This window comes from Euprymna scolopes, chromosome 17, assembly GCF_053919585.1.
Source record: "Euprymna scolopes isolate OS-2025 chromosome 17, ASM5391958v1, whole genome shotgun sequence".
Taxonomy (NCBI): Eukaryota; Metazoa; Mollusca; class Cephalopoda; order Sepiida; family Sepiolidae; genus Euprymna; species Euprymna scolopes.
Genome location: NC_136498.1, coordinates 112811822 through 112826821, shown reverse-complemented (window position 1 = coordinate 112826821; position 15000 = coordinate 112811822). Strand labels below are relative to the sequence as shown.

General features: G+C 35.1%; 1 protein-coding gene across 12 annotated transcripts in view; it reads right to left on the bottom strand.

Moving 5' to 3' along the window:
* LOC145296892 (focal adhesion kinase 1-like) overlaps positions 1 to 15000 on the bottom strand; it is an 890147-nt gene that overhangs the window by 527362 nt on the left and 347785 nt on the right. For 2 of the 12 annotated variants that reach the window (XM_080143042.1, XM_080143044.1), the window contains exon 1: positions 12736 to 13051. The exons of 9 other annotated variants lie outside the window; for them this stretch is intronic. In XM_080143042.1, coding sequence (XP_079999168.1) covers positions 12736 to 12744 — 9 coding nt within the window. In that variant the 5' untranslated portion in view covers positions 12745 to 13051. Of the gene's footprint in view, positions 1 to 12735; positions 13052 to 15000 lie in introns of those variants that run through there. One more of the 12 variants, XM_080143045.1, reaches the window with a different exon arrangement.

Genomic DNA, 15000 nt, shown 5'->3' with positions numbered 1-15000 from the left:
TTTAATGTTAATATTGGCCAATACTGGGTCTATCTACTAGTATAAAGATATAGTCAATATCAATGTAAAGGCGGATATTGATGATTGTTGAATGTCTATACCATTGAATTCTGTTGATAATGGTATAGACATCGATTTCATCCTTTCTACAGTAGTAAAACGCAAATATGTTCATACACAAAGTTAGTTTCATTCAGATGACAGTATTTTGGTTGGTAAACGATGTTGTATTTCAATGAAGGTGAAAGCCAAGAACCAGGTCAGAATTTATTGATGAGTTCGGGGTGGGGGAAGGATGGAGAGGAAGAAAATTCAGCAAAGAAAAAAAAATGTGAAAAATGAAAAAAAAAAATGTGAACCATAAAAAAGAAAAAGAGTGTGAAAAAGAAAGAAAGGTGAAAAACACAAATAAAATAGTGAAAAATAAAATAAAAGGAAAATTACTACAAAAAAAAAAAAAAACTAAAGATATATCTGCAAATCATATATCAAAAGGGTGTGTGCAGTGCAGGACGAGTCTATTGTGAAGCAAGGGTTGCGCAATCTTCAGCCACACCTCTCCAGGAAAAGTCCAAAAAAAGACTATTTCTCACAGAAGAGACGTTGCGAGCCTGTCTCTGTTTTATCGTTATTTTTATGGCACGTGCTCGTCTGAGTTACAATCTATTCTCCCCCCCCCGCCGCCAAACATTCACGAGAAACACTTGTTTGACTGAAAACACTATCAATAATTTCCCTCACTCTTTATCTGTAGCTAAACCTAAACGTAGATTCCATGAACAAAGCTTCTTTCTAAGAACTGTACACCCGTGAAACTCCTCTTCCGTTTACCTGCTTTCCAGCTGACTACAATATGACCGTCTTCAAGTCCAATGTGAACAAGATCTTGATAAAGCCGTTCTCCTTAAGTAATCCAATTTACCAAATTTACAATTCTAACGATTACTATGATATTGTCCTTTTGACCAATGTACACTCTTTAACCCTTATCCTCGAGTGACCTCTGGGTCTTGATAAATGGTGATTCCCTTGTTAAAAAAAAGATGTCTGGAGACAATGCGGAAATAATATAGATAAAAACAAAATTCTTTATCAACAGAAAAAAAAGAAGCAATTGAAAAAAAATTATAATAACTTGTCTGTTGGCGATAGGGAGACAGCCAGGAGGGGTGGGGATACTATTGGAGGCACTTAAGTTTGTTGGCGGATGCTGAAGACAGGATATACTACATGCAATCGCAATTTGAATTTTGACTTTTGTTTTGAAAATATTTGTTGCTCGGATTATACAAACGAGTAACACTTGAACAATTGAGGTTTATACTTGCTATAAGAAACTGGTTGTGTGTATGCAAGCAAATGATCATTTGGGGTGGAATAGTTTTATTTGCACGTTTGTCTTCACAAGTCTTTCTCCTTTAGACGATTTCCAAACTTTCGTGTTCAGATCGAAGTGTAGTATCTTTTTTGTCTTTTGGTAAAAGGAGGACGCATTTTTTTTAATGTACAGGGTGGGACGATGAAATTGTCGCCGTAGAAAAGACAACATCATTCCATTTCCGTTTGATGAAAACCGTTTTTTTTTTGTTTTTTTTTTTTGCTTTGTTGTAGACCATCAACTAGTTGGCCAGTATCCCAAAAGCGATAGGAGCTTCCTATCATGCCTGAAAGTTACACAATGTTCAACGAGCGAGATTGAACGTACGCCACTGTAAAACTCATGTTTTCTACCAATTCAAGTTATGACAACAGGACCATTGCCGGCACCCTCAAAATGTATCATTGGATTGCCACAAATAACAGGGATATGTCCACGGTGATGAAAACAAAATTTCCTCCTACGGTTATGGTTTTTGGTCTGGTTTCAAGAGAGGGTCACATCGTGCCACCTCACATCTTCAAAGTCGATTCCAAAGTGTCCCTGAATGTGTTGAAGAATGTGGTGATCCCCTGGTGCAATAAGATCGCTACTGGCAGACTCTAGGTGTAGTAGCAGGACTTAGTGCCGGCCCAAAATGTCCAAAGAGACTCAGGCTTGGCTTCAGAAGGAGTGCTACAACTTTGTATCCTTCACTCACTGCCCCCCCCCCAACCTGAACCTGCTGGACTATTTTGTTTGATTATATATCGAAAATATCACCAACATGACCTCCCACAACACTGAGTATTTGTCAAGTTCCTGCTGGCGTTTGTGGAAAAGGCTTGCTCCCAGTTCTGGACTCGTATCGAGGTGGTGATTGAGGCTGAAAGCGGCTACATTGAATAGATGTCAGCTCTAATACATAATCAAGTTACCTGAATTGATTTTTTCAATAAAAGTTTTAAAATAAAGCTGTAGTGTTTTCTTTAGGGCGACAATTTTATCATTCCACCCTGTACTGTGGTTTCTTAGCAAAACGGTCATTTTTATGTATTATCTTGCAAAATAAAAAACATATTTAGAATAAATAATTTATTTAAAGTTACATTAACGATTAAATTAATTCCAATAGAATGCATTTCGGTTTTTTAGAAAACAAATCAGCTGTTCTAATCAATCCTCGACAAAAAATTCCAAATTAGAACAAAACCATTTCTTTGTGAAAATAAAGTTAAATCAACCAGAATGCATTTCGGTTTCTTGAGAAAAGACGACAGTTATTTTAATCACTTCGTGAGATAAAAATCCTAATTACAACTAATAATTTATTTACAAGTCAGCCATTTTTAATTAATTACTTGATGAAATTCTATTTTCCGAGTTTTAAATTACTTTGCTATTCCCCGGTATTACTAAAACAACATTCCCTTAACTCCCAACATATGCCGGGTAGAAACAGCTAGCAGAAAAAAAAAAAAAAAAATGTGTCAGTCACATAGAGGCGAGAAATACATATACATACAAACACACAAGAATCGATTGTTAATTATAAATTGATGTGTGCGTGTGTACATATATGAGTGAGTGTGAGCTGTCGTTAACAAGTAGAAAGAAAGATAACAGCAGAGGCGAAAACTAGCAGGGAGACCCGACGTTGCCCGGAATCAAATGATGATCAATGAAAGTTTCACACTCCCATATTTACTGTCATCGAAATCGGTAAAATTGCTTATTTTTCAATCAAATCAATTTTATGCCTGCTCTAGTCGAGGACCCATCACGATGCACCGGGAAGCTTCACATGCCTCTCTGTAGTGACTTAGTTCACAATACATTGTAGTCTACATTGCACTGTAGAGAACCTACTACTGATTTGATAAAATTATTTTTTTATATATAATAGTTTGAATTAAAGTTCAAAATGAAAATGTCAAGTACCATGGAGCAATTGTGCTCTAAACAGAAGCATTCATTTCAAACGCGCTCTCCTACTGTTGATTTTATAAGTCGGGCCTTTCGGCTTGGGCGATAATAAAATTTAAATGCGCTTGTGATGTTAGGCTGTGTAAGGTGTTAACTTTGGTTAAAATTGTTTGTTCCTTCTTTCATCGAATTTTTTCGATTGTCGCTTATCAATACTTATCAAAGACATTCCGATACAAAACCTATCTAAGAACACCGCCAGGTGTATAAAGTACTTTCGTGTGAAATTTCTTAAAAATCAGTCCAGCCTTTTTCGCGTTCATAAGAAACAAACTCACACACACAAAGTTCTATTTATATGAGAGATAGATAGATAGAGATATCTTTTTATCAATAAAAAAAAATCTGAAAGCTTCACACGTGTTTTACATTTTTCCTTCAATTGATTTAAAGTTCGCATTTCATTTGGCTCCACCTCGTTATGATGAGCCCAATGATTCAACCAGTTGTGGGCACAGTAACTCAACAGGTCATATAATTTTATTGGGATAATAAAACGGTGAAATGTCTGATTTGTTTACAAAGAAATTGAGATGCATGCTGCTGGATTTTTAATTTCGTAATTATATTATTTGTAGAAGCGCATCACCCCTCGCGAATACCCCTCACCTAAAAAACGACAAAGTGCGAGTTGTATCGAAAAAGGTTTTACCATTTTATAATTTTTTATTTATTATTTTTAGAAGCCTTTGAGATGTTGTATATTCATTCTTTTTTGTCAGACTCTTATCCTCATCTTCATAGTTGTTGTTTCATCACATTTCAGCCAACTCATCCCTTGGCCTTCTTCAGGCGATTAACCATAACGGAATAGGAATGATGTGTTTTGTAACTGTATCCTCAGTAATTACTGCCTTCCATAGTTGTTGTTGTCTCACTATGTTTTGGCCAACTCTGGCCTGCTTTGGGTAGGATTGAAACCATTATCTTCAGACAATGCTCAGCAGGAACCAGAAACCCAACGCCTCTATCCACTGCGCCACGAACCCCAAACTCGAAAGAATGGAATCCATTCAAATAAATATTAACATAAAAAAAATATACTTATTGTTGGGATTCTCCAGACTACAATTCTCATCTTAAACATATACGGCACAATCACGTTGACATACCGGTTCTTGCAAGATCACCAAAGTTAAGCAATGGCGAGCCTGACCAGTACCAGATGGGTGACCATTTGAGAAGGCTAGGTGCTGTATGCACCGTGAGGTAAAATACCAGGTTGGGAAACTGGTACGGTCTATCCTTCTCTTGAGGTAGATGCGCCTCCCTTAAGTCGTGGTATGCAACCCATCTAGTGATGGCGTCACGATAAAAAATACCCTTGATAGCCCTGGCGAAACATCAAGTATTTAGCTACCGACAAGATTTGAATCACACTACAAACTTGTATAGTGAGTTCAATCTCGGTTGCCGGGCTATTCTCATCTTTAGTGTTATTTACCCAAAGTTTCGATCGATGTAATCTCTGGTCTTCTTCAGCTGTATCTTGTCAGGAATCTTTCTGTAGAACTTGGGAAATTTACAACTGAATTTTACCACAATGACCTGTGGTGTAGTGAATTAAATACTTGGTAAAATTCAGTTGTAAAGTTACACCCTTCTGGAGGTTGAAGGTTCAATCCTCGGTGCAGGCGACACTCAAAATACTACTACAAATTACTTAGCACTCGTACCCAGTTATGACTGACGGAATGAGAGCATGCTACCCCCATGGATTAAAATAAAAAGGTTCTGTTCGAAATTCCGTGTCGATTCTCGAAATCAACAAAAAGATTCCAGAGTTCGAAAAGATACTCCTGATAAAGGCCGGAGATTACATTGGCCTGAAACTTTGTGTGAAAATAACAGTCAAGATGAGAACAGTAGTCTGAAGAATTAAAGTAATACAAACAATTAATCCATATCTCAAAAATTCAGAAATATAATAAAAAAAAATTTCCTTTATATTTCTTTCTTAACATAAACTCACACTATTCGGCGATGCATTCAATAATGGCGTTCATTCTAGTACAACGCATGTCTACACATGACTGACAAAAATAGGTCAAGCACGTGTGTGGGCACTGGGCATAACCTTTTTTTTTTTTTTTATTTTTACCATTTGTAGCAGAACGAGGCTCTTAAACAAAAGACCTGATTATTTTTTGTAAATAGTATTTTTTTTATTTATTTATTTATTTATTTATTTTTTCCTAGTTCTTTTTAGTACTTTTTTCTTTTTCACTTCATTAAAGATTCAAATTGTAGTAAATAAATAAAAACTTACTGATGCGGGGGAGGAGATGAGATATAAAGATTAAAAACAACTAAAAGATAACAGTTCGCACTTTTTTTTCTGAATTTATTTACACTGTGAATGATCGCAAATCAGGGGTCAAAGTTTAAAAGTTGTAAAAAAAAAAAAAAGTTTGGTAAAGGAAGCAATCTACTTTTGAAAAAAATTTTGTCTAATAGGATTAAAATATTGGTACTTCTGTTACCGTGCTGTAATAATAACATTATTATTTCGAAAGCCATTCTTAACATGGGGAAGAGAGGGCGAGTTGTAAATTATTCTGTATTTCACCGAACATTTTAATAAAAAAAATATCGTAAAACTTGAATTTAACTTGAAAATAATAATAATAACAACAACAACAACAACAACTAGCGGGACCTGTGGAAATTCCACAGCAGCATTTTTCATATGTAATAAACTCTTGGATATGGTACTAATTATGTCAATAATTTTTCATCATTTCTAACTCACCATTTTGCACACCTTACTAAAATAATAACTTTGATATATTGTATAGGCTGATTATTTCATTACAAACACAAACATCAATTAACTCACATGTCATCATTTTTCATTCTTGGATATGTTACTAATTTCGACAATATTTTTAAAAATATTTTTAAGTAACATTATCGCCCAACCTTACTAAAATAACAACTTTGATATATTTGCTAGGCTGCTTATTTCATTTCAAACAAACCAATCAATTAACCTCCATTTCATCATTTTTTATAATTCTTGAATATGTTACTAATTTAGACAATCATTTTTCATAATTTGTACCCACATTATCCCCCCTCCTCCTTAATAAAATAATAACTTTGATATATTGTCTGGGATTATTATTTCATTACAAACACACTAATGCATGAAATCACATTTCATCATTTTTCTTAATTCTTGGATTACTTATTTCGACAATCATTTTTCATAATTTAATAATAATAATAATAATAATAATAATAATAATAATAATAATAATAATAATAATAAAGAGTATTTTACGACCTGTCCCAGCGTAGTATAAACACCCCCAACCACCCAATGTTAAGAATAGCTTTCGGAATAACCCCCCTTCCCCATGTTAAGAATGGCTTTCGAGGTTCGGGGATATTTATTCCGAAAACTATTCTTAACATGGAGAGGTTGGGGTGTTTATTACGCTGGGGCACGTCGTAAAAATTTACCAAAAATACACGGTAACATAAGTGCAGAAGCACCAAAAGCTTTGTTTTCTTTTTAAGAACACCTATTTAAAAAAAAAAAAAAGTTATATTAAAAAAAGAAATAAACGTACGTAGGTGAGAAGACGAAACACAAACAAAAAAAACTATTAGTCATAAAAATTAGTCGCTGTTGTAGGCAGCTTTTAAAATATATTCGATTTTTGTTTCTTAAAAGTGTTGATAGATCGAATGACGAATCACTGAGGAATGAGTCGTCGTGGTCGTCGTGGTCGTCGTGATATTCCTAAATTTTATGTTTATTTTTATTTTTTTTTTTTTACAAAGGCGTCACCACATTATCAAGGCCCAGAGGCCACTCAAGGATAAGGGTTAAAGAGTGTACAGTAGAAATTGGTCAATATAGTAATCATTAGTAATGAAAATTTGGTAAATTTAATAACTTATATGGAACGGCTCATCAAGAACTTATTTACTTTAGACTTGAACACAACCATATTGTAATCAGCCGGAAAGCAGGAAAACGGAAGACAATTCCACAGGCGTGCAGTTCTAAGAAAGAAGCTTTGTTCATGGAATCTACGTTTAGGTTTAGGCACAGATAAAGAGTGGGGGAAATTATTGATAGTGTTTACAGCTAGACGAGTGTTTCTTGTGAAAGTTTGGCGAGGGGGGACCATAGATTGAAGCTCAGTTGAACACTTTCCATAAAAATAACGATACATCAGACACAAACTCGCAACATCTCTTCTGTGAGATAGAGGTTGCAAGGAGGAGAAAAGGACATCTCCTACGAGGCTACGAAGTCTATTTTGAACTCTATCAAGGCAGGACAAGTCCTTTCTAGCAGCTCCTGCCCAGATGTGGCAACAGTATTCCATCCTTGGACGTACCTGGCTCTTATATAGGTAGAGAATAGCATCAGCAGTGAGATATCTACTGGATCGATAGAAAGATCCCACCATTTTTCCAGCGGCCTTGGCAACAGATTTGATATACGTATTCCATTTAAGATCAGGAGTAATGGTCAAGCCCAGAAGCTTGTCAAAACTTGAGGCCTCCTGAAGACGAGAGCCATTCATTTCAATTGATGACAAATGTGAATTAGAATGTTGATGATGTAAAGAGAGAAGCTTGGTTTTAGATGCATTAAAAGTAACCAGCCACTCCTTTCCCCATTGTACTACGTGCTATTTACTAATTTGAGAAAATAAAACAAAAATACCATTTGTCCTCGCGCTGTTTCTTAAATAATGAAAAAAAGCTGCTTGTGTAAATTAGTGATGGCTTAAATCAACGCATTTCAGGTGAAAACATTACTTAAGTGTCATATCGAAATTAGTATAAATTCCAAAACTTGTGCTAGATGTATTAAAAACAACAAAAATCATCGATAATTACGCTTCATGATTTGTTTTAAAATGGCGGGACCTTAATTTAAGTCAAAGGAGATAAGTAAGTTTGCCATACTGAATTGGTCGCACAACTCTTCCACATTTAAACATACGATAAAACTTGATAATTCAATAAATTCTATTTTTACTTGTAATTCTTTTTCTACTGGACCCATTTTTTCACCAGTTTCAAAATATTCAAACGAACTTGTCTGTTGTTTTTTTGTTTGTTTGTTTGTTGTTTTTTTTGTGCTTGTTGTGAGAGTCGACAGATGGATTATTTTTTTAATATGTCGTTTTTTAAATAAAAAAAAATATTACGCACTTAATGTCACGTTGAAAAAGAGTAACTTATGCAAAAATTACAAAAGTTCATCGAATAGAAATTTATTTATGGTTAAAAGTAATTTTTACGGAAAACTTTACTTCCGTGTTTATTTACAAAATAGGAGAAAAAAAAACACAAAGAAAACAGTGCTTATGCACTTTTGATACCGCGCTATTTTTAAGATTAAATTCAAGTTTCACGATATCTTTTATTATTATTATTATTATTATTATTATTATTATTATTATTATTATTGTTAAGTAAAATCACAGAATAGTTACAAAACACCCTCCTCTCCCCATGTTAAGAATGGCTTTTGAAATAATGTTATTTCAGCACGATAGCAAAAATGCACAAGTATCAAAAATAATCCCTTTCTGTGTTTACAAAAGAGGGGGGTCGATTTACTATAACGTTGTAAACTAGTCCCACCACTTACAAATGTCGAAATAATGACATTTTTTTATTTATTTATTTATTTATTTATTTTAGATAATCTGGTTTATTAATCTCCAAAGCAATAATAATCGACTAAAGAAAATGCGGTATTTTTACGACCTGTCCCAACGTAGTATAAATACCCCAATCACCCGATGTTAAGAATGGCTTTCGGAATACCCCCCCAAACCTCCACACGTTAAAAACGGCTTTCTAGGTTGGGTGGGTATTCCGAAAGCCGTTCTTAATATGGGGAGGTTGGGGTGTTTATAATACGATGGGGTGGGGCACATCGTAAAAGTTTACCGAAAATGGAAAAAAAAAAAAAAAAAAGAAAAAGAAAATTAGGGAGATGGTGACGCTCGTTCAGGTCCACCAAAAACTATTTCTAGTTAAAAGTAATTTTTACGGAAAATTGGATAAAATAGCATTTCTCTTAAACGTTATAAAGTAGATGGTAGGAAGCTACACGCAGGGGACATAACTCTGAAAGGAATATTTTAGATTACTTGTATCATGGCTGCAATATTTGTTGTCTATAACAAACCTTTTTTTTTTTTTTAATAAAAAACAATAACAGTTGTTCTATTCGGTGAATTTTCGTAATTTTTGGATATATTACTATTTTCGACATGACAAGTACGTAATATTGTTTTTGCTTTAAACGATATATTAAAACAAAAAAAATCAATTTGTCGACTATATTTTAACAAGCACCATATTTTCATTTTTTTTTTTTTTTTTTTTGCCGAGTTTCGGGATTCCAACACAATTAAAATACACTTTAAAATAATTGTATTATTATTTTAGAAAGTCAGAAAACTATTTCGTTTTCTTTCGTTTCATTTTTCAACTCTAGTTCCGTGCTTAGCGTTCACGAGGGCAGAGTTAGACATAAGGTGGCAAAAAATCCAGCTCCCCAAAAAGGGGCACTCTGTAGAGGAACAAAAATTTAAATTGTCTCAGTCATGAAGGATTTCTCCTCCACTGACCAAGGACAGAAAAGGTGAAGTCAGAACAGATACTACACTGTGATCTTGCTTGGGCCGAGAGCCAAGGAATAAAAAGCTCCCCAAACTTTCAATCTTTTAATTAAATGTGAATTGTCTAAGAATATAAAGCCATGACTTTTTATTCGACAGTTTAAAGGCTTTTTGAAAAGTCACGAAGTAAACAAAGGATTAAAATTGCTTTGTTTACAAAAATAAATAAATAAATAAAAATAAATATGAAATATATTCAGGTGCATTTTATTTTATGATTATTTTTCTTTTTAATCAATTTTTTTAATACATTTTAAATGTAACATTTTAGAAATAATCGATAAATAATACATAAAATAATTTAAGGTGTAAGTCACGTAGAGGCGAGAAACACATACATAGACATAAGAAATTGTCTAAATAAAACAACAAAAAAACAATCGTAATAAAAACCAAACAAAAAAGAAAAAAAGAAAATAGCGATAATTTTTGTTTACTTGCCTCCCCACGAGGGCAGAGTTAGAGACATGAGGTCGGTTTTTGATGTGGGGGAAAACCAGCTCCCTAAAAAGGGGCAGTCTTGTCAGTAACAAAAATAACAAGTATGTCAGTCATGAAGGATTTCTCTTCTATTAACCGAGACTAAAAAGTGTAGTGCAGTCAGTGCATTCACTGAAGCATTTTGCACTGCACTGCAGCAGCAACTGCAACATCTAAAGAACAGATACTACACTTTGATCCTGGCCTGATAATTATTTTGAAGAGGCAAGAAAATTGCGAATTAAAATTATTTTTAAAAAAATCAGTTTGAAAAAAAAAAACAAAAAAAAACATGTAAAAGAAATTCTAATTTTTACCAATAAATTTAATGAAGAAAAAGAAAAACAAGATTGTATTTCTGCGTACTTAAAGATCCCAAAATATCACACATTGTAATTTGATTGTAAAAACATGTTTAAGGGATTCATGGCGTAACGGTTAATAGCGTTGGTTAACAAAACTAAGAGTAGTAATAACTAGTAATAGTAAAAATTTAGATAAGTTAGGGTTTAATGTTTGCAAAATCCATACCGTCCACGTGGATCCATGGCGTAGCGGTTAATAGCGTTGATTAAGAATAATTTCTAAATAACAGTCTTCTGGAAGTTGAAGGTTACTACTAAGAAATAACATGATAAGTAACACTTTTACCCGCTTACATCGCTGACAGAACAAGAATAATCTACTCCCATGGTTGGTAATTTTTTTTTTTTATCTGGTTTCCAACTTAGCCTTTTCCTTTATAAAGATGACTTACCTAGGGTTTCGGGCATGCTGAAGACGAGTATCGCATTTAAATTTTCCGCATATAAGTAGTTTTCCGGATATTAAGCAATGTCATTTCTTATACAATTACTGGTGGGCATCTTGGTACGCGCGAGCCCACACTTAGTTTCTCGGGGTTGCGTTTACACGTGAGAGCGCGCGCTCGTGCGTACCAAGATGGCTACCAGCAATAATATAAGAAATGACATTGATTAATATCCGGAAAACTACTTATTTGTGGAAAATTTAAATGCGATATTCGTTGGCGGACATACAAGAGTGCTCCTCCTCACCCCCCTAAAAATGCGTGTTTACACTTTTCCCTAACTTTTTTTTCCGACAAATTATCATCAATTAAAAACTTAAGTATCATATTAGCAGAAAAAAAAATAAATAAATAAAAATAAATTTAATGACTTTTCAGAGGGGGTTCACTTCCTCGTTATAACGTTCTAGTTTATTGATACCTGACTTACTGTCCATTTCTTTACCGACGTGTCACGCGAAAACGTTATAACGAGAAAGTGGACCCCTTTCTTAAAAGCCATTCTTTTATTTTTATTTTATTTGTTTATTTTTATTTATTTTTTATTTTTGCTAATATGATACTAACGTCTGTAATGTAATCATCAGAAAAAAAAACTTACAAAAAAAAAAAAAAAAAAGTGAAAAACATATTTTCGGGGGAGGGGGCATTCTCCTACAGGTCCGCCGATTCATTGCCAGCATACCTGAAAATCTATAAAAGTCGTCTTTTTAAAGGAAAATGTTGAGGTATAAACCAGGTAAAAATTTACAAAAAGCGTAATTTCGAAAGTCTGTTCGCAAGTTTAAAAAGATTCACCTAAAGATGGTCAAAGTTTACATCGGCCAAAAATGTGAAAATAACAATCAAGATGAGAAACCATGATTGCCTCAAAAGTCCTTAAAACAAAACCTTAGCATTGGATTAGTCATACTACTTTGGCCAAGATCAAGGTGTAGTATCTGTCCTTCAGATGCAGCATTGCAGCACTTCCATTTTTTGTTCTCTTTCGGTGGAGGAGAGTAGGAGCAGTCCTTCATGACTGAGACGATTTTTTTTTTATATTTTTGTACCTTTTCTCCACGTTGTTAAAAAAAAAAAAAAAAAAAAAAAAAAAAACGACCTTGGTGTCTAACTCTGTCCCGTGGGGAAGCATTGTAAATAGGTACTATTATCTTTTTCTTTTTTTTTTTTTTTTTTTTTCAATTCACGTTTCTTGAGGTGAATATTCTCAAACTTGGTAATCAGAACCCCCCTCCCCTCCCACCTCGGGATTAAATAAAGGGTTCAGTTCGAAATTCCATACAGGTTCCAAAGTTCGTAAAGATTCACCTGAAGAAGGTCGGAGATGACATCGGCCAACACTTATTGAAATATAAAAATTCAAGACGAAAATAACTAGTCCGAATAACCCAAATAAGCAACGATGAAAAACAAAAATGAGTAATACTTACAATAATCATAGCCAAGGTAAAAACCCCAGTTAAAGTCGGGATGGTAATCACGTGTAGCAATACATTTCCCCATATGTTGTGTTTGTGTTCTTTAAACGGCGTGTTTTTCTTCCATTTGTGGTTATTATAAGAAGAAGAATGTAGCGAAAGGGGCGACAATAAATAGAAGTTTGTTGTGTGTGGGGGGAGGGTTAAATTATGAAAAAAAAAAAAAATTAGTTTGTGAGATAGTCTACAAGGGAGAGAGAGGGAGAAAGAGGGGGGGAGAGTCGTTGAGGAATAAATCGAGGTCAGAACGCCAGTGATTCTCTTATCCAAGAACGAACTTGTTAGAGAGGAAACGAAGATGAGCACGTTTGAATGTGGAAGCTTTATTTTTATTTTATTTATTTATTTATTTTTTTTTTTTTACGTGATCATCATGACAGGAAGGGGATGGGTGAAAAAAAAAAGGGAGTGGTTGAGTGGAACTGGGTAAGAAGGAGAGGTAAAAAGGAAGAGAAGGAGAGAAAAAAGGGGAGTCGGGTTGAAAATGTCGGGAGGGGGAAATAGGTGAGTACGCCTGAGAAAAAAAAGGAATCGGCGTCGAAAGGGAGGAGGAAACAAAAGATAGGGGGTTTCAAAGGTGGAATGGAGAAATCAGGAGGAGCGTGGAATTGGTAAAAGAATTCTGATAGAAGTTTGTGCACAACTTTTAAAGTTCCAAACTCTCAGCTACGAACTAACCAGCAGTTTCAAAGAAACAACAACAGAGAGGTAACGGTGGCTGAGTGGTTAACGACAAGGACCCACAACATGGGCGTGCCAAGTTCAAATCCTGTTCGTTTCACAGAAACACTTTCACTTAGGATGTTGGCTTCACGTGGTCCCTCCGGTAAGTACTCTACATCTTTCTAGAAAGATACCGGGGAAACGAATGCCAACAATAATCACCTGATTCATACGAAATGAATGAATGAATGATGCTTATAAGATAACGACGAAACGTTCATGTTAGTAATCGGAGTCTTCTTTTTTTTCTTTTTATTTTTAAAAAGAAGTCACCACTGACCAAGGCCCGGAGGCCACTCGAGGATGAGGGTTAATGAGTGTAGAGTGGCGAAGGGAACATGTCGTAGTAATCGTCAGTAGTGGAAATTTGGTAAATTGGATTACTTAAGAAGATGGTTCATCAAGAGTTTGTTCAGACTTGAAGACAACCATATTGTACTCAGCTGGAAAGTAGGAAAACGGAACAGAGTTCCACAGGCGAGCAGTTCTAAGAAAGAAGCTTTGTTTATGGAATCTACGTTTAGGTTTAGGCACAGATAAAGAGTGAGGGAAATTATTGATAGTAGTTTTAGATAGACGCGTGTTTTTCGTAAAAGTCAGACGGGGGGGGGTCATAAATTGGAGTTCAGACGAGCACCTGCCATAAAAATAACGATAAAGCAGAGACAGGCTTGCAACGTCTCCTGAGGGAAAGAAGTTACAGGGAACAGAAAAGGGCATCCCCCACTAGGCTACGAAGTCTATTCTGAACTCTGTCAAGGCAAGATAAGGCAACAGTACTCCATCCGTGGACGTACTTGGCTCTTATACAGAATTGTAGTGAGCTACTGCAGTGGTAGAACGATTCCCCCATTTTTTCCAGCAGCATTGGCAACGGATTTGATGTACGTGTTCTATCATACTATTAAATGCCTATTTGTATAAATTTATGAATAAATAAAATATTACCGTTAGTATTATTCATAACTATGAAAGAGCATTCTTACAGCAACATAGTTATGTACAGGCGAGAATTATAAAACACTAAGCCACAAAGTCTATTTTGTACTCTGCCAAGGCAGGATAGGCTGTTTTTAGCAGCTCCTGCTCAGATGTGGCAGCAGTGCTCCATCCTTGGACGTACTTGGCTTTTATACAGATAGAGAATTGCATCAGCAGTGAGATACCTTTTAGATTAGTAGAAGGATCCCACCATTTTCCCAGTGACCTTGGAAACAGACTTGATGTACGTGTTCCACTTCAGATCAGGAGTAAAAGCCAAACCCAGAAGCTTGTCAAAACATGGAGCCTCCCCAAGAGCCATCCATTTCAATTGATGCCAGATGGGGATCAGAGCGTTGATAATGTAAAGATAGAAGCTTGGTTTTGGATGCATTAAAAGTAACCAGCCACCACTTCCTCCACTCTACCACGTGTTCAAGATCAGAGGAGAGAGAATTAGAGAGAACTTTGTCATTTACGGCCTTTGATGTGCTGCCATAGATGGTCATGTCA